Source organism: Cygnus atratus, chromosome 2 (genome assembly GCF_013377495.2).
Source record: "Cygnus atratus isolate AKBS03 ecotype Queensland, Australia chromosome 2, CAtr_DNAZoo_HiC_assembly, whole genome shotgun sequence".
NCBI lineage: Eukaryota > Metazoa > Chordata > Aves > Anseriformes > Anatidae > Cygnus > Cygnus atratus.
Genome location: NC_066363.1, coordinates 31,299,215 through 31,326,184, shown reverse-complemented (window position 1 = coordinate 31,326,184; position 26,970 = coordinate 31,299,215). Strand labels below are relative to the sequence as shown.

Here is a 26,970-nt window from a genome sequence, read left to right as displayed (position 1 = left end):
CCCCCCCCAGACGGCGAGAGCAGTGTTGCGTCCCGCCCGGCCGCCAGCGGGGTGGAGCCGCCATCACGAGCGGGGCGGGGGGGCCGGGCTGGGCCCCGAGCGCGGCGCTGCCCTGAGGGAGGCGAGTGGCCGCCATGGCGCCCCCCCGGCGGGGCGAGCTGAGCCCCGAGGAGAAGGAACTGCTGCGGGTCATCGCCACAGGTGGGCCGCGGTCGCTCCCTCCCATGGGGAAGGGGCTGCCTGCACCCCTCCTTCCCTTCCCTTCCCGGCGGGAGGCCCAGCGCTGCTGAGGGGATTTGCGCTGCCATTTACCTGACAGGGAGGTTTTGCTGGGGATAATCCGGGCCCCGAGCCTGTCACGTCGCTCCCCGTGTGCCGCCGCCGCAGCAGGGTGTCCTTGCAGGCACGGCGCTCCTCAACTAACAGGGCTCGGGCTTCCCCCAGCGCCTGGCATTCCTGACGTGTTACCTTGTGTTTTGTGTAGGAGGTCAACTACCCCGCGTCGCGTTACGTGTGTGTTGGTTGGGGGATTTCTGTGCTTCTTGCTGGATTTCATGGTGCTGCATAGTGATCCTCGCAGCCCTGCCTAAATACTTTCTGACCTGTATGTTGAAAGCTGTGAGTGGTGTTTGTTAGTTGGAGGTGAACGAAATCCACCTGATGTGCTCCATGCACTTCTCTATGTGGTTTTGAGAGAGTTTTAACCAATAGGAAATGTTATTTATAGTTTTGGGGTTTCACTCTCAATTATATTCACCCGTTTCTGTGTCAGACATAAACATGGGACAGTCAGTGATGAACTTGCTGTGCCTCAGAGTCGGTCTGGCTCGCTTTAAGCAGGTTCAGACCTTACTCTTGGAAATGCCTCTAATTTACCTTATGCTTATAATTAGAATTACAGGGTAATCCTGGTTGGAAGGGCCCTCAGGAGGTCTCTAGTCCAGCCTCCTGCTCAAAACAGGTCAGCTGTGAGGCCTAACGAGGTTGCTCAGGGCTTTGTCTGATCAGGCCTTGAAAACCTTCAAGGATGGAGACTGCAAAGCCTCTCTGGGCAACCTCTTCAGGTGCCTTACTGGGTCCATAGTGAAAATGTTGGGTTTTGTTACATCTGGTATGATCCTCTCTTTCCTTCAAATTCTGCCTGTTGCCTCTTGTCCTCCTATCACACAGCGTTATGAGCAGCTTGGCTCCAACTTCTGAGAGCTAGCCAACTCTGAAAGTTTGACTTCTGCCAAAGTTTAGTGCCTTGTTTGGAAATCCTTCGGTGATTTGTCATACAGAACTCTGAACTCGTAAATGCAATTTTTCTTTGCTTTTCTTGCATTAAAGTTTACTTTGACAGTCATGCCTTGAGGATTTGCTGTTTCTAACACTTTGTTGTTTTGCTGAGACGTTCTGAAAACTGCACCAGGTCCTAAGAAGCTTCTTGTGCGTTTAGAAAAAAATTATTTGGGTGAGCAGGCTAGTTGACGGTGCCCTGACCATTGGTCATTGTATTTACAGCGTTATTATCAGCTGCGTGAGATGACCCAGGTTATTGGCCCTTTTCCCTGACACAATTAATTTCCAGATACAAGGAAAGTGTATGTTTCCCGTATACATACCGTACCAAAACTTCATGAAAGAAAATCATTTCTGGTGTTTGTAATCTTTTGGGGGGCAACAACATGAGCCCAAACTGAAATTGCAAAAGCTGTTTTGCTGGAAAATTGCTGAAAGAGTACCTCTTTGTGATACATGAAGAAAAATGTGAAGCCCCTCGTTAAATGAGGGACTATAATGTTTATCGTTATTTAAGCAGGACACTTTTAAAAGAGCTTTGCTTGTGATTGAATTGGTGATCAGAACTTTCTGTTAATTGGCAATAAATTAAATTCTATGAATTGAGAGTCGATGTTCTTTTGTTTCAATTTCTTTGAATGAAGTTGCATCAAAGGTCCCTTCAGTTATGTCAGTGGGCTTTAAATGAGATTCTTACATCTGTGGCCTAACTGAGGAGATTCCTGTAGCAAACTTCCTTCTGTGAGAATCTAGGTAGCTCTTATACACATATGGTGCTCTAGAAGTACAGAATGTGTTAAAATACTCAATATAATTTTACTCATTCAGAGTTGTTCTGATGCAGTTCATGAAGAGACATATTAGTGTCATGCTCGTGTGTGTGTGTAGATCAGATACTTCAGAAAAAATGAATGCTTACTTATGCTGCATGCTCTCAGTCTGCTCTTTGGTGTTGTGACTTCTTGGCTTTTAGCTTCTAGAGCAGAAGGCAGTTCATTCCTGTGCTTCTTTGCTAGGTATGGTTGACTTATTGATAGTTAATCTGCAAAGATATTTATTCTAATCAGTTGTGCTCTTTTTCCCCTTAATTCTTCATTCCTTTTTCTCATCCCCTTTTCTCTCTGTGTCTCTTTTTTAATTAAAGGAAACACCGAAGAGGCTGGAAGGCTACTGGGCAGCAAGAATGTCCGTGTCAATTGCTTGGATGAGGTACGACACAACTGTACAAGCATTATACTGGGTTAAGCAATGAAAATACTAGGTCCAAAGGCCTGCTTGGTGTTAAATAACATTTCTGTACAGACTCTTGGAAATCAGAATTCTTTTGAAGAAGTGTCCAGCCTGCAGCTGAATAAGGAACCTTTGAAGAGCTCTTAGTTTCTTTAAGGAAGTTTAATGTTATATAAGGTAGTACACGGTTTGTATTTCCTCTCGTATTCCTGAACGAACTTTGGTGTCTGCAAGGTAAGTTGAACACTGCAGCAGGATATGTGGGGATGCTCCCTGGCTTCTTGTCACCTCCACCAAACTGCAGTCCATCTGTTTATCTAGCAGCAGGCAGCGTGAACAAAGAATACCTGTCCCCATTTTTCACCCCTTAGGCCTCACCTTTTGCAGAACCATAAACAGAGAGAGAGAGTGAGCAGCTAGGTCAAAAGTGGAAAATGCTGTCTTTTGTGGAGACAGATGCGATAGCCATGTAGAAGATGCAGTTCTTTGTGTTACATGAAGATGGGAGGAAGTTGTTGGAGAAAAGACTCTTGTATGAGGTTCATGTTTATTTCCTCTTCGTTTTCTCTTTACAATGTTTCTCTTTACAAAAGCATACAGTGTTAAAGTGTAACATGGAAGCAAAACTGTAATTGCCCAGTATGCATGTTAGATCAATGTGTAATTTGTTAATTTAAATAGCCAGTGGCTTGTATATGTTCTTGATTAGGTACTTTGTATCAATTTGTGTTTTTCCCAGTTTCATCAGGTCATAGGATCACTAGGAAGTTCAGGCTAGAAAGGACCTCAGAACTTAAGCTTGTTGTCTCTTGCCCTCCCACCACCGTAACCGCAGAGTCGGGCTCTGTCTTCTCAGGAACTTCCCTGTAGGCACCCGCAGGCTGCTTCTGGGTCCCCACAAAGCCGTCTATCCTCTGGCTGATGAAACGCAGTTCCCTCAGCCTCTCTTCACTGCACAAATGCTCCAGCCCCCAGGCTGAGAGCTCCCACCATGTCTCAGTCTTACCCTGCTTAACTTGCTGCAGTTTGTCCATGTCTTTGTTGTACTGGGGGACCTGAAATGACTGTACCCGTGATGCAGTATTAGTGCAACATTACTGCTGAGAGGATATGGTTTATTAATAGACAGCATAGGTGAGTTATGCCTTAAGCTATTGTTAGAGAAGAAACACTATTAACAATACTTGTCTAGTGTTCACATCTGACTGAGCCATATGTGCTTTGGGTATATTTAAATAGTTCATGTGATGGACTTCTGGCATCCTCCCCTCTCCCAAGAGTGGTACGTAGTGATGCATGTTGAACCGAAAAGGGTTCAGATTTAAAATTTTTAATCCAGTGGTCATCTCATGTCAACTTTGAGAGGCAAAATATTTCATAATAGAAAAATTCTAATGTGTTATTCTAATATTTGTACATAAATAGTGTATGAAACAACAATTAAACATTACCTTTGTGTGTTATCCAAGGCTGCCAGAACTGGAGACTGCTTTGAATGCATCAGGTCTCTTTTTTTCCTCAACTGCCTTAGCTGTTTATTTTGAAATTCACTTTTATTACTACTGTTACTTATTTTATTAAATTCTATTAATTTAAGAAATGAGAAAACAGAACGCTAACAAAATCAAAGGCTTAGAGACTGAAAGGGGAGGGAACTAAGAATCAATTTCCTTTTCTTAAAGTTGTTTGTTTTTTTCAACATGAGAGAGTCAACGGAATGAGCATGGTTTTAATGCAATTCTCTATTCTATTTGTGGTACAGCAAATATACAATCACAGTTGAATAATTTTGTGTGCTGGAGAATCCACATCTAGTAGAAGGCTGTTACATATTGCTCTTCCTGACTTAAAATATCAATACATAAGACAATGTCCCATTAATTTCTGTTTTGAATGTTTCTAGCCTTACGTTCTAACTGCTTAGGTCCACTTTCCTCTAGGTTAAAATCTAACGACAATCAGCAATCTTTTCTCTATGTATCTTTAGACAGGATGAAGTTGCTTTGTAGTACCTTGCAAGTACATCAACTTTTAACTATTATACCTAAAGTTATTTTTTTCTAGTAATTGAGCTATACTCATGGCTCTTTTCCAAATCCTTTCCAGTTGTTTCAGCTTCTTCCTTCAAGAGTGTAGGCATAAGCTGGATACAGTATTGCAGCATTGCTTCTGTGGTTGTTACAGATATTTAAAAATTAGATAGGCTTAGAGTCTAGTTTTTTAAAACTATCTGCTTCTACTGCTCATGTGTCCAAGACTTGCTCATCCTTTACCTCCTCCTATCTGCAGTACTGCACTGGAAGCAGTAGGTCACTTAGAAGTAGCACAGGACCCCTTTATTCAAATTAGCTTTGCAGGTGCCTTATAGATCTTCCAGATTGGTGCAGGTATCCAGCAGATACAGCCCTGTTTTTTTCCCCAGTGTTCTTTCTCACCAAATCATTTTTGTTGTTGTTTTATTACTTTTTTTTTTGTGGATTTAGGTAGTTGCAGGAAAGGACATTAAGTAAGCCTAAATATTTTCCCTATGAAAACAAAGACATACATAGCTCTTCATCCATAAGTTTAAGTTTTTAGCTGTTTGATTCTGTCAGCTTAAATCTAAGAGGCATTTATACTCAGATAATAAACAAAAAGGCAATGGAAACAGGTGCAAAAAAAAAAAAAACAACCAACAACCCACAAAACAACAATAAAACCCACCCACAATTATACTTAACTTAAATACACACTGCTTATTCATTCTTATCCTATTTTTAGGTGGAGAGGTTGCTAATTTAGAAACGCAGTGTGGAAGAAAATGTTCAGGAGTCTTCTTTCCCCTAGAAGTACAGAGCTTGTAAACATTGCTGATTTCATGTTGGCAATTTGCTGACTTTAACTCCATCGATTTGCCGAGTGGGACTAAGATAACTACAGAAATACAATCTAGAAGAAGCAGATTGGGCTTCTAGATATGGAAGTTACCTCCAGTCATGTTGGTAGTTAAGGTTATGAAGGAGCACTGTAATACTACAATACCATATTTTCCTGATAATTGATTTATGCAGATTAAGCAGAAAGGTTTAACCTTAAAAGACTTCACAATTTTTCCCTATTTAAAATAATTTCCAGGTTCATAATCTTATCACATATAGAACTTTCACTTGGCATTGGTAGCATTATTTTTTTTCTAGTTTGGTAATTCAGCTGTTCATTCTGTAATATAAAATATGTCTTTCAGAAACAGTCCCCATCTATTTGCTAATTACAGAATTTAAAAATTTTTTGAAATTACAGCAGCAGCCTGCCTATTAGTGCATGTGTGTCTTTTGATATTTCTGTGTAGTACTTCAAAATCCACAAACCAAAGAAAATTCAACATTTTTAAGAATTCCCTGACTTCAGTTCAGGACATTGATGTAGAATGTAATTTTTCATCACTACAGTTAAACAAATCATCAGTCAAATTTAATGTATTACCTACATGAAGACAACAGCTCAGCAGGATGACTGACTATAAAGGAGGAGGAGTGTGACGAGATCTGTACTCGCTGAAGAGTGTTTCATATTAGAATTAGTCCCTACTTAACTCTAGACAACTTTTTTATTAATATATATATTAATTACTTTCTTGCAGCAACTTTAAGTAGGTAAGGGCAATCTTATTCAAAAGCTTTAAGGCTGGAGTTTCTGAATGCTTTCGTCCAGTGAAGATTCCAGTCATGTACCTACCTACCTGCCAAAAACAGGACACTAGACTAGCAGCATTCAGTACCATTTCTTTTAAGTTAGATGCATTTTTACAATTCAGATCCAAATATTTGGCTGAACTAGTCCTAGTAAGTTGTTCTAACTTTAATAATGCTTTTCTTTTTTTATTTTAAGGAGTTGATTTTGAAGACATTCCTCAGTAGTATCTATGTGTTCCTTGTGGCACCTGTTCTTCCTGTGTCATTCGTCTCCTTTCTAGTAACTTCCCAGATATTGTCTCAAATAAAAGCCAAACCTTCAGCCAGTGCGTTTAAATTGTGATTTCCTGAATGAACTGGGTTGTCTGAATCTAAAGAATAAAATAGCACACTTTGTCCATGGTAATGTAGGGGAGGCTTCCTCAATGCAAAATGAACTGGGAAGGGGAGAGGTGGTTTCTTTAGCAGTGGAAGCATATAGGTGTGTACAGCAAATTTTTGGCCAAGGTTGTTTTTTTTTTTTTTAGTGTAAATCACCTTGAACTCTAGCTAGGTGGCTAGTTTTCCCATGTGCATTGCTGTGGTTTGCCTGAGAACCTGCGGAGGGAACTGTTCTGGTGTGATCCAGCCCACGTGTGCCACATTGTAGCCAAGTTTTCATGGCTGTGGTGTAAGACAAATGAAGTGAGCGTGAGAGGTGTAAAACACTGGGAGTGTTAGTACTACTTTGATTCCTTTTTCCTCTTGAAATACACAGGTCATGTGGCTGCTTCAGTTTGTGATAATAAATCATTAGTGTTACCCACAAAACAATGACTTAAGTATGCCTGTGTTGTGTTCTTACATACTCAGCAGGAGTGTTTGGCCACATAAGCTTGTCAGCTTTTCTGCCAAATTCAGGTCACTGGTATATGTGTATTCTTTTTTTCTTTTGGTTTATCCCACTTCCTGCTCCCTGGCATTTCCTCTTTTCCCCCAGTTCCTCCAGTTAATGAAGGTTGAGAAAGAGCATTGTTGAAAACTTACTCTACAGTTCCTCGAAGACAGAAGGTTGTTTTTACAGTTTATGATCTTTATAAACTTGGCTTTGTTCATCCTGTGGAAGCACACCTTGATGTAGAAGCTCCCAGGTGCAGAAGAGAAATACTGATCTGCTTTCTTCTGCCCTGACTTCTAGCAGTGGAGTCCAAGCCTTCCCTGGTTCTGCTGCTCACCTGCCCCTCCTGCCTCCCACTATGTCCTTTTCTTCCCTTCTGAGGCGATTCAGCCTACTGAACACATGGTGTGTATTTTTTTCTTCATTTCTGCCAACATGGCAGCAATAGCTCTTGAAATCTCATCTTGTTCCTCATCTACTTCTGCTATGTTTTCAGCATTGGGAACTGGGTGTGGCAGTGTGCAACAGAGCTGGGCTGGTGTGGCATAAGGCACAGCCCCTGTTTGTCTGGGAGTCCTTGGTGGTGGGTTAGCTGAAGAACTGGGTCAGGGAGATGCCAAGCAATTTCTAGAGGCTCTGCAAACTCGATCCTCATGGTAGAGTCAGGCATACAGGGAATGCCTACAGCCCTGCAGAAGACAGATGATAATTTTCCTCCTTAGAATCCGTGTGGCATCCCTACAAAGCAAACAAAACTGGGGAAGATTCACTTTTTTTCCCCAAGGGAATGAGTTTAGAAGAATGGATTTTTGGACAGAAGGTTTCATAGTAGCTGCTAGAAAACTGCTGCTTCGTCCTGTGTTCCATTATGGAAGAATAAAGTAATTCCTTTCATCTCTATGCTTAATAAACTGTCTGCCAGCTTAGTCTTTTAAGTATGGTGCATTGACAAACCAAATGTCATGTCAGAAAACAGACTGTTTCTGGACCAATCTTAGATATTCAACCTGTGAATCACATTTGCAGCCACTTCAGCTTCTGCATAGGAGCGTAATAGAAGATACCAAGCTTTTCCAGATGAGCTTGTGTTTATCCTGTCCCTTTTTAGTTTGCTGTGAATGTAGAAGGCTGATGTTAGTGTGACTTTAAATCCAGTTTTATAACATCTCTCCACATGTTTTTTCTTGGTATGTTTTCTGATCCACACCACAGCTTGATGCTTTCAAAATTTAATCGAAGGCTTTCCTGGAAGTTTCCCAGAAGGAGGGGAGTACAAAAGAAAATACCTTTCCTTTGTCCTACGATCTTCAGACAGATTTTTAAATTGAAACGCCTCATTCTATATATAACCAAAATTAAGGTCGTTGTTTTCTTAAAGTTCTTTCTCCAATCAAAAATCTTCCTGAAGTTGCATCACGTTACAGAGATACTTTCCTGTGCTACTAAAGGAGGAGTTTCTACAATATGACTTCAAACTGGGACTGGCCTCTAAAAATTACTGTCTATGTAATGCGTTATGTATAGTAGGAAGGAATGCCTTTCTTTTACAGGACCACAAATGAAACCTAGCAAAAACAGTCACAAACTCATTTCATGAACTTCTCTTCAGATCTTCTGTTTCTTTAATAGCAGGTTATATTGCAATGTGTAAAAGTATATCAGGTTGCTAAAGTATAGCGCATCAAGAAATTATTTTTCAATGTTTTCAGTTAGGATAGGGAGTAATGAAATTATACTTGAAAAATGTTATAATTTTAACTTGCCCAATTTCTTTCACCTTTAGGATTATTTTTTTAAATGATACCGATAAATGTAACTTTAGGTTTTGTATTATAAATGGAAGCAAAAAATATATTAAGGCTCAAACTGACAAGTAGATTATTTCAGAAGATCACATTACCCTGTATTTATAGAGCTGCAGTGATGTTCTACATGAGTGTATTCATGCACATATCCCTAACCTGCAAAAAAGGGAAGAAAATGCTATTTGAATTTCTACTTGGGACAGACTAAATCACATTGCCATGTACTCAGTGCTGGAGAATGTTTTCAGGCAATTACTGTGTCTTGGCTGATAACTCGAATCCTGACGATGTTAAGTGAAAATGAACAGTATATTGGAAAAAATGTATCAAAATCTCAGAACTGAATGTCATGCAATTTGCTCAGAAATAACTGTGCTTCTCCCCGCCCTTTGAGAGGGAGAAAGCGTGTATTAACAGTTCACCACGGTTCTGAAAATTGCCCCTAGGGCTTGCCCAGGTTCGCGTTTGTAATTACAGCAGTGCGTCTCTGAGAGCCTCCCTTGCTGAAGGTAAGCCTCTTTCGCACTGGTGCAGTTTATCAAAAGGCAAGGTTTGAGAATGTATGGTTGTTACCATCTGGTTAGAGCTGGATAGCTTTACAGAGGCACTTAGAGCTCTGTCTGGAGTGAGATCACAAACACAATACCAAAAGGATGGATAAATGGGAGAGAGGAGGACAGTAAAATTATCAGTAAGTGTGACTAAACAAGATGAGTTTCAGAAACTGCAAATCTTTTTTGCAGTAAGAGCCTATTTCTAATTTTCTTGTTACTTAGCATATAATGCAAGGGAGAAATAACAACTTGAGGAACCTGACAAATTTTCTAAAAACAAGCTTTTCCTGCTATGATGAGCATTAGTTGTCTTTGGTCTTCTGTATAAGACATTAGTGTTAATGACTCATTTGTGGAAAATGTTTTTCTTTTTTTCAAGACTGGTCTGTTTTCAGATATATAGCACAGCAGAAAACACTGACACCATGGAAAATAGAAAATATACTGCATGTTAGTAACCACGTTTTTTCATCAAGATTTTGTGAGCTTTTTTGTTCTTCCTACCTTAAATACTACACGAGGCTTTGGCAGGTACACTGAACATGCGTGAACGAGTGAAAATTGTGGCATGAAGACAGAGATGCAACTAATTCTCGTATGCTTCTTCCTCTTTTCAGCATGGCATGACCCCTCTAATGCATGCAGCCTACAAAGGGAAAGTGGACATGTGCAGGCTGCTCTTGCGCCACGGAGCTGATGTTAACTGCAATGAGCACGAGCATGGGTACACTGCCTTGATGTTCGCTGGGCTTTCAGGTAACTTCTGACTAAATTTATCTCGCTGATTTTTTATGGCATTGACATGTACAGTTTGCCATAAATTAATAATCTAAAGGAAAGTGTTGACACCTTTCTAGCACGGAATGGTTGCAATTGGCAGGGACCTCTGGAGATCATCTAGTCCAACCCCCCCCCACCCAGGCAGGGTTCTCTAGAGCACATTGTACAGGATCGCATCCAGGCAGCTTTTGAGTATCTCTAAGGAAGGAGACTTCACAGCTTCTCTGGGTGACCTGTGCCAGTGCTCTGGCGCCCTCGCAGTAAAGCAGTTTTTCCTTATGTTCAGCTGGAATTCCCGCATTTCACTTTGTGCCCATTGCCTCTTGTCACTGAAAAGAGTCTGGCTTGATCCTCTTGACACCTTCGCATCAGAAACTCACACACATTGATCAGATTCCCCCTGAGTCTTCTGTGCTCCAGGCTGAACAGGTCCAGCTCCCACAGCCTTTTTTCCTATGAGAAATGCTTCAGTCTCTTAATCATTTTAGTAGCCTTTCCCTGGACTCTCTCCAGGAGCTTCATGTCTTTGTTGTACAGGGGAGCCCAGAACTGGACATAGTACTCTCTATGTGGCCTCACCACGGCTGAGTAGAAGGGGAGTTTTCTCAAGTGACAGTTTTCTTTTGCAGTGGGATTCGTTCTGTTTAATCATACTGTTACACTGAAAATGATGCTGCACCATACTTTTTAGGACTTCGTATCACTAGCTTGTAGTAATATTTGAAGCTTGTCGCATCGATCCAATATCTTTCAAATTTTGCCTCTGCTACATTATTTTTGCAACTGTGTTGTGGGCTTTTACAAATTTATTTAGTAAGTTTTAAAAATGTTTCTCCTTACATTATTTTTGTTCTCCTCTTTTATATATATGTGCGTGTGTGTGTGTAGTGCTTTGCAACTTTCCTCTTGCTCTTCTTTTTCCCTGATGAAAGGAACAATTATATTCTTGAGTGAGGAAAAGGCATCGCATAAAGACATTGTTCCTCCTAGGGAAAGGATTAGATTTGGGAATGCTAAGTTATTTTATTAGGACACTTACTTCCCTATAACTTTCTGTTTTGGGAAGATGTAAGATTTCGTATCAGGTAGTTTAAATTCTGCTTTCTTTCTTTATACATTTTTTTAAAAAGGCATGTGTGTACATGAACTCTTAACTGGCTTATCAAACTGCTTTTCTGCTAAGGCTTTCATAAAAAGATTTGGGAAATTTCAGCATTTTATGGCACTGAGCAATACCTGAGCTGCAGCAAATAGATAAGAACAAACTGTCAGAGGCTTTTAAAATGCCTGCATCTTTATGGAAATTGCTGTTTTACCATTTTCTCCCAGCTGTGATTTTAACCTGCCATCTGGGTTTGAATGCTTCTGAGTGTTGACTTTAAGGTCTGTTATTTGTGAGTGCAAAAGGTACACGAGTACTACTGATGCATTGCCTTTGTTTTTAAATCAGAAACCTTAAATTCTACCTACCACCCCCTTCTTTTTTAATATATTTTTTTCCAATCAGCATGCACACAAAAACCAATAAAGAGTACCTTTGAAAACGGAACCGGCACAAGTAGTGACGAGTGCCCTTAGTAGCCTCTGAAGGGCACCAATTAAGTCATATAATCTTCCCATCAAATTTTAGCTTCAGTTTGTTTGGTATTTAGCCCAGTCTGAACACCCAGTTCCCACTGTGGAGAAAGGAACAATCTGTTCTCTTCTCAATGCTCCTGCTACATAATAGTACTGAGTTTGTTTTTTATTCTTAGAATAGCAAGCGTTGTAGTTGAACTGCCAAACCGGATTAGTAGAATTTGCTTCTGTACTGCTATCCAGGGGGACCAAGCGCTAGGATAGTTAGAGGCATATGACTCCCATCAGCTCCCCGGGAAACTTAATGTACATTACGAAGGGCAGGATATTAGCCTGCATGAATTTAGTTTTCTCTTTGATTTAACGCTTTGGGACCGTAAATAAGGAGGCAGCCCCGTGTTTCTCTTAGCTCACTCTTAAAGTAATGTTCTTAATATTATTATTTTTCCTCACTGTTAATCATATTAGGTTTTAATAAGAAGTTCGCTCCTTGTTCTTCTATAATATGAAGAATTACAAGTTCTGGTTTATTCTCTCTAATTCCCCATATCTTCTCCGAAATTCAGGAAACAAAGAAATCACCTGGATGATGTTAGAGGCTGGAGCAGAGACTGATGTTGTCAACTCTGTGGGAAGGACAGCAGCTCAGATGGCTGCTTTTGTGGGTAAGGTTAAGGTGTAATATCATTTCCTAAATCCCTAAAGTAAAACGTTAGGTTTTGATGCTTTTTATTGGTGAAACATTGTTTAATAACCTGTTCTGAAATGACAGTTCTTTTTCTTCACATTTCATCCTGTAAGAGAGTCCATTTGTGTTTTATTTCCATGTTCGTTTCTTAAATGCACAAGTGATGATATCTGTAAGAATAGATGTTGCTGTTCTCCAAGCGTGCAAATTTATGCAATGTTGTTATTTTACAGATAGTAAGAGGAAGCCTGTAATATTTGAGGTCTCTGAAGTGCACGTATGTGCTCTTGCAGTATGAAGTGTGTAACTGAAGCTTCCTCTGTAGGAAGGAAAAACACAGCACTACAAACCAGGAGCTCTCATCTGGGCTTTGGCAACAGCATGCTGTACTGCAGTGGGTAGTGATCTCCTGCCCTTCTCCCTCTGCATGTGTGAGAGGGGGAACTCTCAGGACCTGTTCTGAGATAGGTCAGTACTTACTGACCTAAACTTGACTAGAATAAGAAAAGATTTGTCATTAGAGTGCTAGGTAATCCTGGGTAAAACGTGCAACCTTTTTCTTTTTTCTAAACCCTTTTTGCTTCTTTACCCACCTCAGCAGTGATCAGAAGATTCCTGGATTAACATTCCCAAATACAACCCAAATATAGCACTCTTTTTCTTTATTTCCAGCAAAGATTTGTGATAAAATACCGGAAAAAAAGTGTATTTTTCATGAATTTGCTATTGCTGTCCAGATGGCCCCACCCCCAGCAACCAAAAATGGGGGGTCTATTTTCATTTTAATGCAGCCTTTTCATCTTCTTTAAATGTCTGAGAACTTTCCTGCAAGTCCATTAGTTGTTCTGGATTCAAAATCCTACCTTGCCATTTAGATTTACTTCCTTTAATAGTGAGTTAGTGCAGTTTCAATTTCAATCATATTTCCTCTTCTTTTAAAGAGGAAAAGATTGATATTACTCACTTGAGTTTCAAGCAGCAAATCCTTAACTATCCACATAACATGCTGAAGAAGTCCACTCCTATTAATTACACTTAGGATTTGGAGAGTGTTTTGGAATGGGATGTTGAATTGTGCTATTAGTGAATGATTAATGGCATCTTCAACATAATTTTGGAAAATTCTTGTTTAAAATCATCATATCACCAGAGTAAATATTTTCAAATGTACTGAGATATGCTACGCTGCACAAGTCTGAACAGTGGAATCACTTCTTTTTTATTCTCTGTCCAATCAATTCATCTGTCTTTGTGTGGGAAGTGAGGATGCTTCTTCTCCTGTCATTGTCTTACCCTTTGCTCTATTAGCTTTGAATAGTCTCTTCAAAAACAGCGGAGGGTTTTAAATGCTGGAATTTGATTGGCCATGTCTTCCGCTGATGATAAATTGGGTTAATGCCAAGATAAATCAGTCAATTTAAAGAATGTGGCCCTGAACTAGAGAAGCTAAACGTTACTTTCGCTTCAGCCCAGTAATCCATCATTTTGTCAGATGGAGAAAACAAGGAGGGGGCGCAACTTCTCTCATGCTCTTCCTTTCATCACAGTCCCCCCCTTTTTTTTTTTGGTAAATACTAAGCATGTTCTGTTATTTAGATTAATACACCACTGTGTGTTTGGGATCTGAGAACTTGTAAGAAGTTTAAATGCAAATATCATTAATTTTTGAAAATGCAACATGGAGAGAACTTCTCTTAAGAAATTTTAACACCGATATGACGCTACTAGTATAGTTGCACATCAGAGTCAAAATACCGTCTTTATGGCTTGATTCTGAACATAATAAACAACTGGGGAGAAATACCTATTCTTTCAGTTTTGGCCTAACAGGGAGCAAGGATGCATGAAGGGGATGGAGTTCTTGAAATGAAATTTCATGAAGTCATTTTCTTCTTGAAGTCAGTAAATCATGCTCTAAAGAGGAGAAACAAGACCTGCCTGTTACCAGTGTAAAGCATATCAAGCTTAGCTCTTTTGTGGATAATCCTCATCTGTGTTGCTCGTATTAGGTTTCAGGGTGTTTTGGTGTTTTTTAGTTATGATTACATTTTGTTGGTGATTTTTTTTCTTGTGTGCTTTTAGGTCAGCATGATTGTGTGACCATCATCAACAACTTTTTTCCACGTGAAAGGCTGGACTACTATACTAAACCACAAGGCTTAGATAAAGAACCAAAACTGCCAGTAAAGTTGGCTGGGCCTCTCCATAAAATTATTACTACTACTAACATGCATCCTGTTAAGGTGAAGTAACATGTGGATTGTATGTGTTCGTTGGCATGGGAACTGTTTTTTTTATGTCAAAAAGCATTCAGCTCTTCCATGAATCCAGCTGAAATCAAAAGCATTATATACTAACTCAGATGCTTCTGAAAATGAGAAAGAATCAGGCCTAATGTCTAGACATGACTCAAAAACTGAAGCTATTTGAGTGTTCAGATAAGTTAGAACCTTGAACTAATACCTTTAAGTGGAGAGATTCATATTTTTAACAAAACAAAAAATTATTTCTTTTCTGGATTTATTTTTTCCTAGCCTTACTCAAAGTGAAAACATAAAACAATTCTCATTATTCTGTCAGTGCTTGTCTCAATATGTATCTTCCTACCTTAATCATTGGTTAACCATAGTAACATTTGCTGCTGTTTCTGAACGTATATGCAAGAGATATTTATTTTTACTTGCTAGTATATTTGCTGAAAATAAAGTTTATGTGAGGTTTATGTGTTCCATGAAACCACTTAAACTGTACAGGTCCAGTTTATTTTAGGTGTTCAAAAGGAAATACATTTTAGGACATTGTGTAGTAGTTTCTGTAAGTGCTTCTTTTAAAATAGCTGTAATTCTTCAAGTAGCTCTGTTTCTTACTTTTTTTTTTAATACCAGTATTAATTTTGAAAGCTTCTTGTATGGGAACCGTGTATTACAGTATACTAAATAATAGTAAATAATGACACTGACAGAAGAAGGGGAAGAGAGCATAAGATGCAAGTACAGGAATATTAGAAACTCCCTATCTAACCTTTAATGCTAATGAATAAGTTTATAGAAATACTATCTCTGAACTGGATTACATCATCTTCAATCTTTCTCATAGATTGTGTTGCTAGTAAAAGAGAACCCTCTGTTGGCCGAAGTAGAAGCACTGCAGAAATGTTACAGGGTTCTGGATCTAATTTGTGAGAAATGTATGAAGCAGAAAGATATGAATGAAGTACTTGCTATGAAAATGCACTACATCAGTTGCATCTTCCAGAAATGTGTTACGTTCCTAAAAGAACGAGACGATAAACTAGATGGATTCATCAAAAGGTAAGTGTTTCTACACAAAGGTCTGAAGGTATGCATATGAGCTAGGGTTACAGATATCAGAAAAAGACAACTGTAATAATAGGGTTGGGTTAGTAATAATAGTTGGGTTAGTTTAGGTAAAGCCTCTGACAAATCAATTTTGAAATGATCCCAGTGCATTCTTCACTGTTTGTTTTAACCCCAACAAAGCATTTTGCTACTTCACTCTCACGTAGATACTAGTCCGTCTGTAGCTGATTATTTTTCACTGGGTGGCTGAATTATTAATTACTGCTTTTAGAGCATACACTGAGTTTTGTATTTCATAACACTCGTGCATTAGAATACAAGTAATTTCATTTGCATTGTAAACACTTCAGAGTTCAGTTTCAGAATTATTTTGAATTATAATTCTTCTCTATTAATTGAGATATGGAATAGGATGGAATGAAGACAGAGTACCGCATACTGTGTTTGTTCTTGAACTGTATGATTTCTTATTTGACTTTGGTTTTAAAAAATTTAGTCTCTTGAAGGGGAGAGATAAAGATGGTTTCCCTTTATATCAAGAGAAGCTAATTCGAGAAAGTATCCGAAAGTTTCCTTACTGTGAAGCTACATTGCTCCAGCAGCTTGTGAGAAGTATTGCTCCTGTCGAACTAGTAAGTTTTTTCTATCAAGAAAATATCTTCTAATAACTTCAATAGTAAATTCAGTTTAAACTAAGCCATCTTTCTTTTTCTTACCTTCTTCAGTGTTTTATGCTAAGCAAAGTTTTTGTATGTCCCTGAGTTCTCTGGTAAACTGGAAATTCATTTTACATATTGCAAGAGAGTACTGTAAAATATTTCAACCTAGTAGTTTTTTTGTTTGTTTTGTTTTGTTTTCTTCCCTGTGCCAATACTGAATGCTTAAATGCCTCAGCTTTTAAAGGAAATTGAAACAGTTTGTTTCTGTGGCAGAGCTTTCTTTTCCTACTCTGGGATGTCCATCCAGTTTTTCTTTTCCAATGTGGTTTTACAAATTGTAGATTCAGATAGAGATGAAACTTTTTTTTTCTTCTTCCCAGGGTCTAAATGGACTTCCAGATTGAATCATTTCCTATGCTTAATACATTCATTATTTCCAGTGAATGTGAGAATTTGATAATATATGATGGCAGAAAAGGGAAAATCATTCTGTGAAGCTCCCTGTATCACAGGGAGAGACAAGATGATGCCATATGCACAGTACAATGTGCATCTGAATTAGGAAATCATAATTACAAGTAAAATATCTAACTTCAGCTTTCCTCATACGTCTTTGCTAACACACTTCATTATAGTACTTCTCGTTAGTTCATAATAAATCTTACACAAAAGTTGTTATTCTTTTTTAAAAACCTATGTTCTCTCTGGTGTCTGCGAGCTGGATGTTACAAACACTAACAGTGGGGAAATGGCACAGTTTTGTGACATACTTGGATTACGCCGAGGGAATTAAAAATAGCCTCTATCCTAAGTGGCTCCAGTGAATGAAAGTGTCCTGAGGTTTAATGCGATCCCTACTGTTTGCCTAAGCCAGAAAAATAAACACAGTATGAAAACGTAAGCCTTCATGATGCATTAAGAGCTGCCTTAGAGTAAACATATTCCTTCCTGTCTCTTTTCTTAGAAGAGCTTGCAGTCTTTACTGCCTTCTCCCTTTAAAGACATCTGCTTTGTTACACTGTCTTTTTGTCCATTTTACAGAACTGGAAAGGAGAAGATGCTATAAATTTTTAATTTCCTGGAAGCCCTCGACCTTTGGCAATTACTTGGATTTGGGCTGGTCTAGTAGTTAGGGCCCTGCATATTCCATGATGGTCCAACTATTTAAGGATTTACACAGAGCTGGAGCAACTTGACGTTTTTTTCCTCTGTTTACATCATTGCCCAAAATAACTTGGTTTATGGTTACCAGTAAAATATACTCAGTCTTACTGCTTGTATTGCATGGGAAAGATACTCCAAATAATAATAAATAATATATAAATAATAATAAGCAAATAATTGTTTTGAAAATTCCAAGTTCTGACCGTTCAGTCTGTAGTCCGAGTACACTGAGCACAACAGTACATCAGTGCCAAATAAAACACATTTTTACAAAAAATGCCTGCGTGCCAGCACAGAGGCCAATTTGCAAAAACCTGCTGCATGGGATCTACAAGTGGGTGCCTGTGAAAAGACCACTGAGTTCTTTAATAGTATTAAGAATAAATATAGTAATATTTGTTAATTATAGTTAATAACAGTTCATTAATTCATCCAACAGATACGTTACAGGGGCATCCATGATACAACAACAAAAGCTATGTGATATTCCCATAGAAGAATGGCACAAAGAACAGATGGCACAAAAGTAAAATAGTTGAAGTAGTACAGGAATAGATGTACATGGAGCACGTTTCAGGAGTTATTTCAGGTGGAAATGAAGAAAGCAAAGCTGTCCGTTAGTAGTAATATATTTGTGAACCTCAACGGGTACAAAAATCGTATTTTAAAGCTTCTGAACTTTGTCTCCATGTTTTAATGTGACTGAGTGCTTCATTTGGAGGTCTAGCCTTCTAATTTAGGAACCTTATGCAATTAATGAATCTTCAAGGATGATACAGAGCATTAAAAGTAAAGCTTACTCTCTTCTCTGAAGAGAAAGGAAACTATTTTCCAAATGCAGCAGCATCAGTGGGGAATATTTACACTTCAAATTATCTACCTTGTCTGCACAGAAAAATAGCAGTTGTTTGAATATACAGGCTAACACAGGTGCTTTGTATTCTATATATTTGTTACATTTAAATTTGTCTGTTCTACGTGAAACTAACAGTGTTATTTAGGACTACTCACATACTTAATGACTGCTTATGTGTTAGGTAGTGCCTTCTACATTATCCAAATATTTGCCCTGCATAAATAACACTTCCCTCCAAAATAGCTTTTATAATTATCAGTATTCATCAGTTAAGGAAGGGGGGGGTAAATCTCATTCTTTATAATGAGCTTCTTGAATAGTCCCACAATATGCAGTTATTAAAAAGTCCTGTTACCTTTGCCTTCAAATTTTAGTTTCATTGCACCATGCTTCGGGTATTGATTCAAAACAAGGGCACAGGATAAGGGAGCATTCTGTGCAGCCATCGATTCTTCAAAATGTAAGCATGTGCTAAAAAGCTGAGAGCTAGTTACCTTCAAATCTGGCTCCTTTTTGCAGAATAAAAGAAATGGTAATTTTTATCTTCCCTTCCACAGAAGCTAAGGTCTAAGTTAACTTGACATACAAAAATGGATGTAGCTGTATACATGCTAAACTGTTCATGTTACTTGAAGTTTTATGATTTTGTTTTGCATTCTTGCTGCTACAGCATCTTCTGTGAGACTAAGCTGGCCACTTGGAAACTTGAATTACTTTGTTTTGTTTTTCTCTTCTGTTGCCCCTCTTCACGTTGGTGGTTCCTTTTTTTTTTTTTTTTTTTTTTTTAAACTGAAACCTACAGGATAACTGTGGTATTTCCTGTGTTTTACAATTTGTTTTGTTCTCATTACCCCTTCTTGACTTTCAGGGTTCTGATCCTACAGCATTTTCTGTACTTACACAAGCTATTACTGGCCAAGTGGGTTTTGTGGATGCTGAATTCTGTACAACTTGTGGGGAAAAGGGAGCAGACAAAAGATGTTCAGTATGTAAAATGGTAAGAATCCATAAGTAGTTATAAGGTATCACACAAGTTAGTGCCGTTGAGGTGATGAGGATTTTGAATGTTTGACTATTTACCACGTAAGCTTATGAGGAATCAATCACATGTACGCCTGCACTGCAAATGTACAAGTCATCTACTTCTAGGAGAGATGGCTGCAATTCCAAGTAGGAGTTCTTGGATTTCCAAGTGTATATGTTTAAGGATTAAGAAAGAATAAAATTTCTGTTCAGAGTTAAGCAATACAAACTATTCTTCTAGAGTTTTATATAGGTTAGAATTGCTTTATGACCTTACAAATTGCTTAAAAATATACCTTTAAGTACTATACATAGAAAGATTTTACTTGAGGCACTAAAAAATGTAAGGTTTTTGTGTATTTTTATAATACAGGAAGATGAATTGATAGATCTGATAACTTTCAGGTGCTGTACTGTGACCAGAACTGCCAGAAAATACACTGGTTTACCCACAGAAAAGTCTGCAAGACCCTGAAGGAAATTCACGAGAAACAAGAACTAGAAGCTGCCAAAGAAAAAAGGAAACAAGAAAAAAAGCAAAAGAAAGGTTAGGATCTATGGTTTGCTTGCTGAAACTAATGCAACATGAACTGTACCATAAGGAACAACAGTAACAGGTCTTAAAAATCTGTAACAGCTGAAGTTAAAAGAAATGTCTTTGTTGTAATGTAACAACATAAACATGCATTTGTTGGAATTCAAGTCCTTCAGTTTACAAATGCTGTGTACTTTCTAATACCTGGGTTTTGGTGCTAGAGTTACACAGGTTTCTACAACTGAGGCATTCTGAATTACACTCCACTATTTCAAAATCCAAATTTTAAAATAATGAAGAAGTTTCATGACACTCTGCTTTTCGTTGGAGGTATTAGGACAAGCTCCTCAGAGACAGGATCTTGGTAGATGGCTCCTCTCCCTCCCGTTCTAAAAGGGGAGGCTAACTTTTTTTTATAACGTTAATACTGCAGTACCTACATTTTAATTTTAACTAATTTTAAACTAATTAATTAATTTTATCTAATTTAAGCTAATTTTTAGACACATGGTTAACACACTACAGACCTTACCAGATTATCTGTTTTTCACAAGACAGTGAACTCATCCTAGCTTCAAGTCCCCTTGTGATGGTGGTGTATCAAATGTCTTCATATCAACAGTAGTTTCAGTTCAGAAAGCTACTAATACCCCTTACAAAACCCCTTACAAATCCTATATAACAGCAAAAAAGATAAAAAGAAAAAAATCCACAGCTGTAACTACAAGTAAATACAAGAGTTTAGTAGTGTCTACTGCACAAGGGTGAGTGTTAAGAAAGCACAGGCTGAAGCATAGACTAAGGAAGTTGTTAGCTCCATAGCCCAATGGGACCATGGTATGTTTTGGCAGTGTTGTGGCTTGTGAGGACAGTGTTTTCAACTGGTTATCAGTCATAACAGAATAAGAAACCAAGGGAAATTACTTCTGAAGATGCCTTCTGAAGGGCCCCGAACTAGGCTTTCCCCTCTTTCTTTTCATAATTGTTAGCATGTGATCCCCCACTTAGCAGAATCAGGGCATCAAGTTATTTAAGTGTTTTTTCTCTGAAAAAAAATGCTTAAAAATTAAAGTTTTACTAGCTGACTCCTTTCCATGCAGTCAGGTTATAAAATTTGGGATGATTCATTTCAGCTGGAGTTCATTGTGGTCAACTGTTCATTAGCAGGAATTTCTTCAGTCTGTTACGTGCAAAAAAAGCTTCCTACACAATCACATAAATACCTTTTTTTTTTTTTTTACAGAACACCTGTATTCTATGTTTAATCATCCTGCAGCCATTCTTTGAAAAGCAAACTGTAGCGTCAGTAAAGCATGTTTAAATTAAAAGTTAAAAATAACACCAGTCTTCCTCTGCTCCTCTATGTATGAAAAGGAACTGGGGCAATTGTAGATTAATGTAGAGAAATTAATGAGAGCTTTGTGTAGAGTTAGTTTCAGAATAATCTTATAGTGACTTAGGCAGAACTCTCATGTCTTACATCTTTTTTGATGAATCTTGGTTAAATTAATCACTTCTTTAATGCAAAGGTTCCTAGCATTTATTCGTCTGGAATAAAAATGGTTTGCTAGCAGATGAGTTCTGTGTCTACTGATGATGGCTTTTCTCTTTTGTCTAGATGAAGTGCAACTAGGAGAGTCTAGTACCACAGATGAAGAACAGTCAGCTCCTGGTCCAGATGCTACCAAAGAAGTGGATCCAAATCACGCTACTGACCGAACAGAAGAAGCCGAACTTGCCAAAGAGTCCGAGGCACTAGCCCTGAATCCTGACAGTCCGCTGGAAAGTGAGACTAGCTTAGCTGTTGTTGATGTTCAAAAAATGCAAGATTCTGAGGAATAAGAGGAGAGTAGGAAGGGAAGGAAGGGACTAAGCATTCTGGCGAAGTCCCTGTACCCCAAGGGTCAGATTTTTTTTTTTTGCTGACCATGTCTGAGTTCTTACAGAATGGCCTATGCAAGACTCCCCATGAACGCATATCTCTGTTCACGCTGAGATGGAATACTGGCTAGTTTGTCTTTAGGATCTGTTGTAGAATGAAAATAATAATAACAAAAAATTATGATTAAAAACTAGTGGCATAGATCCATCTGTATGTGTACCAACAGTAACCATAGTAAAATCTATGAGTATCTGTGGTCAATCAGCCACTTAGTTTAAATAAAAAAACATGTTTTGGATTATTCTTGTTTTCAGAACATGAAATCTACTTTATTGGTAATTCAAATATTTTTTTTCTGCAAGAACACAGAACTGCAGTTAAAACATTGGGAAGCCAACTTTAAATTGCTTTTTTACACCGCTTTAGGAAGCTTTATTTGAAAGAATTCAGTATCAGTTAAGTTTCTAAAGATACTCATCTGAATTCTCAACTTTTCATGACATTATTGTAAATATTTTTGACTAGTGAGTGCACAACAATAGTGTCTATTTTGTGGCAACTTTATTAAATGATAACTGCTGTTTCAGATATCTCAAACTTACTGTGAAATGTGTGTTTCAAGAGAATTGACTTCATTATTTATTTGCTCAAATATAGTCCAAGTTTATCAAAGCCTAATGAAGGGAAGACCAGAAGGATTTTAAATATTTTGACTCTCACAAATAATAGTTCCTAAATCCCAGCTTTCAGGTGAAGATGCCTTAGAGCACACCGGGATGTTCATGAATTATTTTATAAACATAAAAGATGTTTAATATTGCACATGCTAAACCTGGTCAGAATGAATTAAATGGGAAAGTTCATGTATTCATTGATACAATTGTGATTTCACTTAGGCTTTCAACTAAATGGCATATCTTGAAAATAGCATCCCTTAACTTTGCTGTTTTCACTCAGATTAGCTGCTGTTTCCTATGAAATTAAAGGGAATAGCACAACCTAAAACACTACTTGCTGCATAAGAAGGATGGTAGAGTTTGATATCCTACAATTGTTGGATGAATAACTGATGTTTTGAACATGGCAATATCCTTCAACGTAGAAGAATAAGGACCACCCTCCGTACAGAGGAAAAATGCTATTAATTTTTTACTATTTAATATATTGAAAGTTTTTGTTTATTATTCTTCAACTTGTAAGAGTGAGGATACATAAATGCAGGGACTGTATCTTTTGTATGATCCAAGAGTGTTTTAATTTCACTGATTAAATGAATAAAATGTGAAGAATAAAGGGAAGGTTTTCAAAAGCTGGGAGCCGAGTGGCAATTCTGTCTTCTGCATCTGTGAGGGCTGCCGGGGCATACTGTGACATACTGTGATGTTCTCATTGGAGATGTGTGGGCTTCCTGTAGCTCAGGTGTGCAAGTTTAATTTTAGGACAGCTGGGGCCAAGAGTCTGAAACTTAGACAGGGAGTCACAATAACTGTCACCACATGCAGAAGTGCTCCTCATTCCCAATTCTATACTCAGCTGTTGGGGCTCACAGGGATATATTTCTCTTTAACACTTGTAATGCCATTCATTCAGAGCAAATGATTCAGGATCTTAGAAGTGTCATAAAATCCACAGCACAAATCCTGCTTTTGTTCCGCCAGCCAACGCCTTTCTTGATAAAGAAAAGTCCGAGCAACAGAGAAAGCCTGGAAATTGGAAATAAATGTAAAGTACAGGCTACCTGGCGGAGATTATGTAGATGCGTTTTTCTCATTCTAACTTCAGAAGGCTTCAGAATTGTTATGAGCAGAGGATGCCACGCTTCCTTCTCTTTGCAGTGAATCTCAGAACAAATGCAATACAAATTAAGGCCCTGGTGTCCTCAGAAGAGAGCCACTTCAGCCTTTCTCAGCTTGAGCTGGTGACAGCTTTTCTGTTGGGAAATGATGATAAGTTCTGCATACACTTGGGATAATGAGAAGCCCTGTTACAATCATGAATTGGAGGAAACATCTCGCGTGACGTTACTGATACAGAGCTTAATGTAGAATGAAAATTCACATACAATTTACTGATTCGTTAAGCAAGGTTTTAAGTGACAAGACAGCTGTGGAGTGCAAAGCCAACAGATAGCTCTTGCATCTTCAGGGGTATATGAGTCACATTACTTTTTTTCCCCTCCACTGACTTTGCTTTCTAGGAAACATGACGTCCTCCCTTCTGCTTTTCCAGCTGTGTGCTAGATATAAGGACATAGCAGCTGTGCATGTCTACAGCCTGCTGAACCACAGTACTTGCTTCCTAATTCACTTCAAGGCTATTTTTTTTTTTAATATTTACTCTTGCCATTGCCTTCTGGGAAATCTGATTGAATTAGGAACATTAAAACAAGCTTCTGAAACTAAGTATATCTTCTAGTGAACTAAAATTGCACGTTCCAATCACTTTAGATTACTGATGCAGTTAGATATTCAAGGATTTTCTTCATCTAACGAAGGGAAATTTTCAGCAAAATTTGAAATTACCTTTTTAATTTGAGTACTTCGTACATAAGTAGCGAACGTGCCTTTTCCCTAATGGCTGTAAAACACAGACCTTTCGATAAAGCTCAATGGAGGAGTATAATGGAAAGCACTGCCTAGTGAGTAAGGTGGATTTGATAGTCGGTGATTCTACTGACTTGTGGTTTGTTTGACAGCATCCAACACTTACAAACTACAAATGTGAACAGGCAGCAAATACTACAATGAAGGGCTTCTGGATGCCACAACACGCTGTTGAATTTTGTTTGTTTGTTTACTCTGTGTATTCCTGGGACATTTGTGTGCAACAGTGAGAGGGCCAAAACTCTAGAGGTTTTGTAGGACTTCTCACTATCAAAGACCATATAAGTATAAAGTAACTCAGTCATCTTCTCTGAGCCCATCTGTGTGCTCAAGAAGATTACAAGAAGTACAGTTAAAATCCTTTAAGATTAACACATGTGAAATGTTTTTCTGTTGTTGTTGTTGTTTTCAAACTATATTCTTTGGGGAAAGCTTCAAGTTAGTTGTTAAAAAAAAAGATTCTATAATAAACTTCTTCATGTTTTGCATTCTAGCATTTTCTAAGCAGAAAACTTTGAAATGTCTTTATTTCTCTTTGATTTTTCTTTAAGCAAAAGAAGACAGGGACAAAAGAAATATTGCAGGCCAGAAATATTGTGCCTCTGATTTGATCCAAAAATTTGAAATCAATGAAATTTACCCTGAAGTGACATTGCTTACTACCTGAACTCCCATTTCCATGTGGGGTGCAGTCTGCTTTCAGAGAAAATGTTAAATTCAGCCTTTTCCATGTCTATTATGACATGTGAAATCTGATGTGAATCTACAGATTTTGGGATTGTGAAATTGCTGCTATGAAATTATTACATTGCAGTCTACCTCCATGAGCACAGCCAGCTGTAAGAGTTCAAAAGACCCAGAAAATCTAGGGATTGTTTGATCTAGCTTCTCTGTAAACTTATTCTATTTGAGAAATTAAATGTTCTTGAAACCTACCAAGGTGTTGATATACCTTTTAAAACCACAGAGATGAGGATGATTTAAGGGCATTTACAAAATGCATACAGCTTTAAGCAAGAAAAATAAGGAAGCTGAAATCAAAAAGGAAGGAATCTAACATCAAAAAGGTGAAATGAATTACAAGGTTTAACAAAAGACGAAGTCCTGTATCTGGGATGGAATAATATCAAGCAGCAGTACAGGCTGGGATTTGTCTGGGTCTGTTGAAAAGCACCTGGAAGTCCTGGCGGGCAGCAAGCTGCCCCTGAGCCAGCAGTATGCCCTGGCAGCACTGAAGGTAAAGACAAAAGTATAGTCAGCAGATCGAGGGTGTAATTATTCCACCTGACTTGGCACTTGTTAGGCCACACCTGGAATACTGTGTCCAGTTTTGGTCAACCTGGTTCAAGAGAGACATTAAAAAACAAGAGAGGTTCCAGCGAGTGTGCCACCGTGGTGATCTGAGAGCTGGAGGAGCTTGTTCAACTCCGGAGAAAGGACGACTTGGAGAGAGATAATCACAGTCTTACAACACCTAGAGGTAGTTACAGAGATGATGAACTGTTTTGATGGGGATGCACGACGACAGGACAAGAGCCAACAGGCCCACGTTGTTGCAGGCAGAATTCCATCTGGATATGAGAAAGTTGCTTGGGAGTGCAATTAAACACTGCCGGAGGTTGCCAAGAAGTGGTGGTCTCTCCCTCCCTGGAAATATTCGACTTGCCTTGACAGGGTGCTGGATAACCTAATGTCAGGCCCTGCTTTCAACAGGGGTTGGACCCACAGATCCCTGCCAACCTAGACTGCTCTGTGACTCAGTGCTAGCTGAGGACAAAAAGAAGCAACTCAGAAGACAAGCCCCGGGCTGAAGAAGGGCTTTGATATGTCAGATAGCATTGACTGAAACTAAGCCTTTGGCAGAACGGAGAGGGAAAGATGTGAGGAAATGTATTACTTTACATCTACATACACATCGCCTGCTAGCTCCCTTTGTGGTAACTGCCTTGAGAAGCCAAAAGCATCAGGTGTATTGCTACAGCACTGTCAGCAGGCTGGGACCAGTGCTTCATATGATATGCCCCGTCTCCACAAGGACCGGTAAACAGAGGCCCGCATCCTGGGGGAATATGAGCAGACAGAGAGAAGAGCCAGATTTCAGCACTTAAGAGCTCCTGGCTCCACAGCAGTGAGACCCAACACAGCATCCTCATACAGCTAAGAACTTTCAGTGAATTCATGCAGCACACAAATCAGCAAATTAGAATTTTAACTCCTCTAAGAAATTAGAAAAGCTTAATGAGGTTTATCTGATATCTTTATTTTGACAGAGGAACCCAAATTACTAGTAGTGAACATAGTAAGTCTAATTATACAGTAGAAACTGCAAAGAATAAAATAATTCATCCTTAATTTCTTAAAAAATTAACCTCCATTTTGGCTTTAATAATTTGTGATAACTGAAGTGTGGTAAGAATTGCATTTCAAACATCTTTTCTTGTAACATTGCTACTATTTATCATTT

The 26,970-nt window shown here is 38.6% G+C and overlaps 1 protein-coding gene across 1 annotated transcript; it reads left to right on the top strand.

Moving 5' to 3' along the window:
- The first annotated feature begins 54 nt into the window (after positions 1 to 54).
- On the top strand, positions 55 to 25,014 carry ANKMY2 (ankyrin repeat and MYND domain containing 2). The gene is made up of 10 exons (XM_035562474.2): positions 55 to 201; positions 2,426 to 2,490; positions 10,036 to 10,174; positions 12,343 to 12,441; positions 14,547 to 14,707; positions 15,561 to 15,775; positions 16,281 to 16,416; positions 19,332 to 19,460; positions 19,892 to 20,033; positions 21,640 to 25,014. The coding sequence occupies exons 1-10, from the start codon at positions 135 to 137 to the stop codon at positions 21,861 to 21,863; spliced, it is 1,377 nt and encodes a 458-aa protein (XP_035418367.1). The 5' UTR covers positions 55 to 134; the 3' UTR covers positions 21,864 to 25,014.
- Positions 25,015 to 26,970: the final 1,956 nt, after the last annotated feature.

Bases quoted from the DNA above. Each gene is read 5' to 3' on its own strand.
- ANKMY2 (XM_035562474.2), top strand. From the start codon at position 135: ATGGCGCCCCCCCGGCGGGGCGAGCTGAGCCCCGAGGAGAAGGAACTG. The intron at 10,175-12,342 runs GTAACTTCTGAC...TCCGAAATTCAG, and splicing joins GATGTTCGCTGGGCTTTCAG to GAAACAAAGAAATCACCTGG. The intron at 14,708-15,560 runs GTGAAGTAACAT...TCTTTCTCATAG, and splicing joins CTAACATGCATCCTGTTAAG to ATTGTGTTGCTAGTAAAAGA.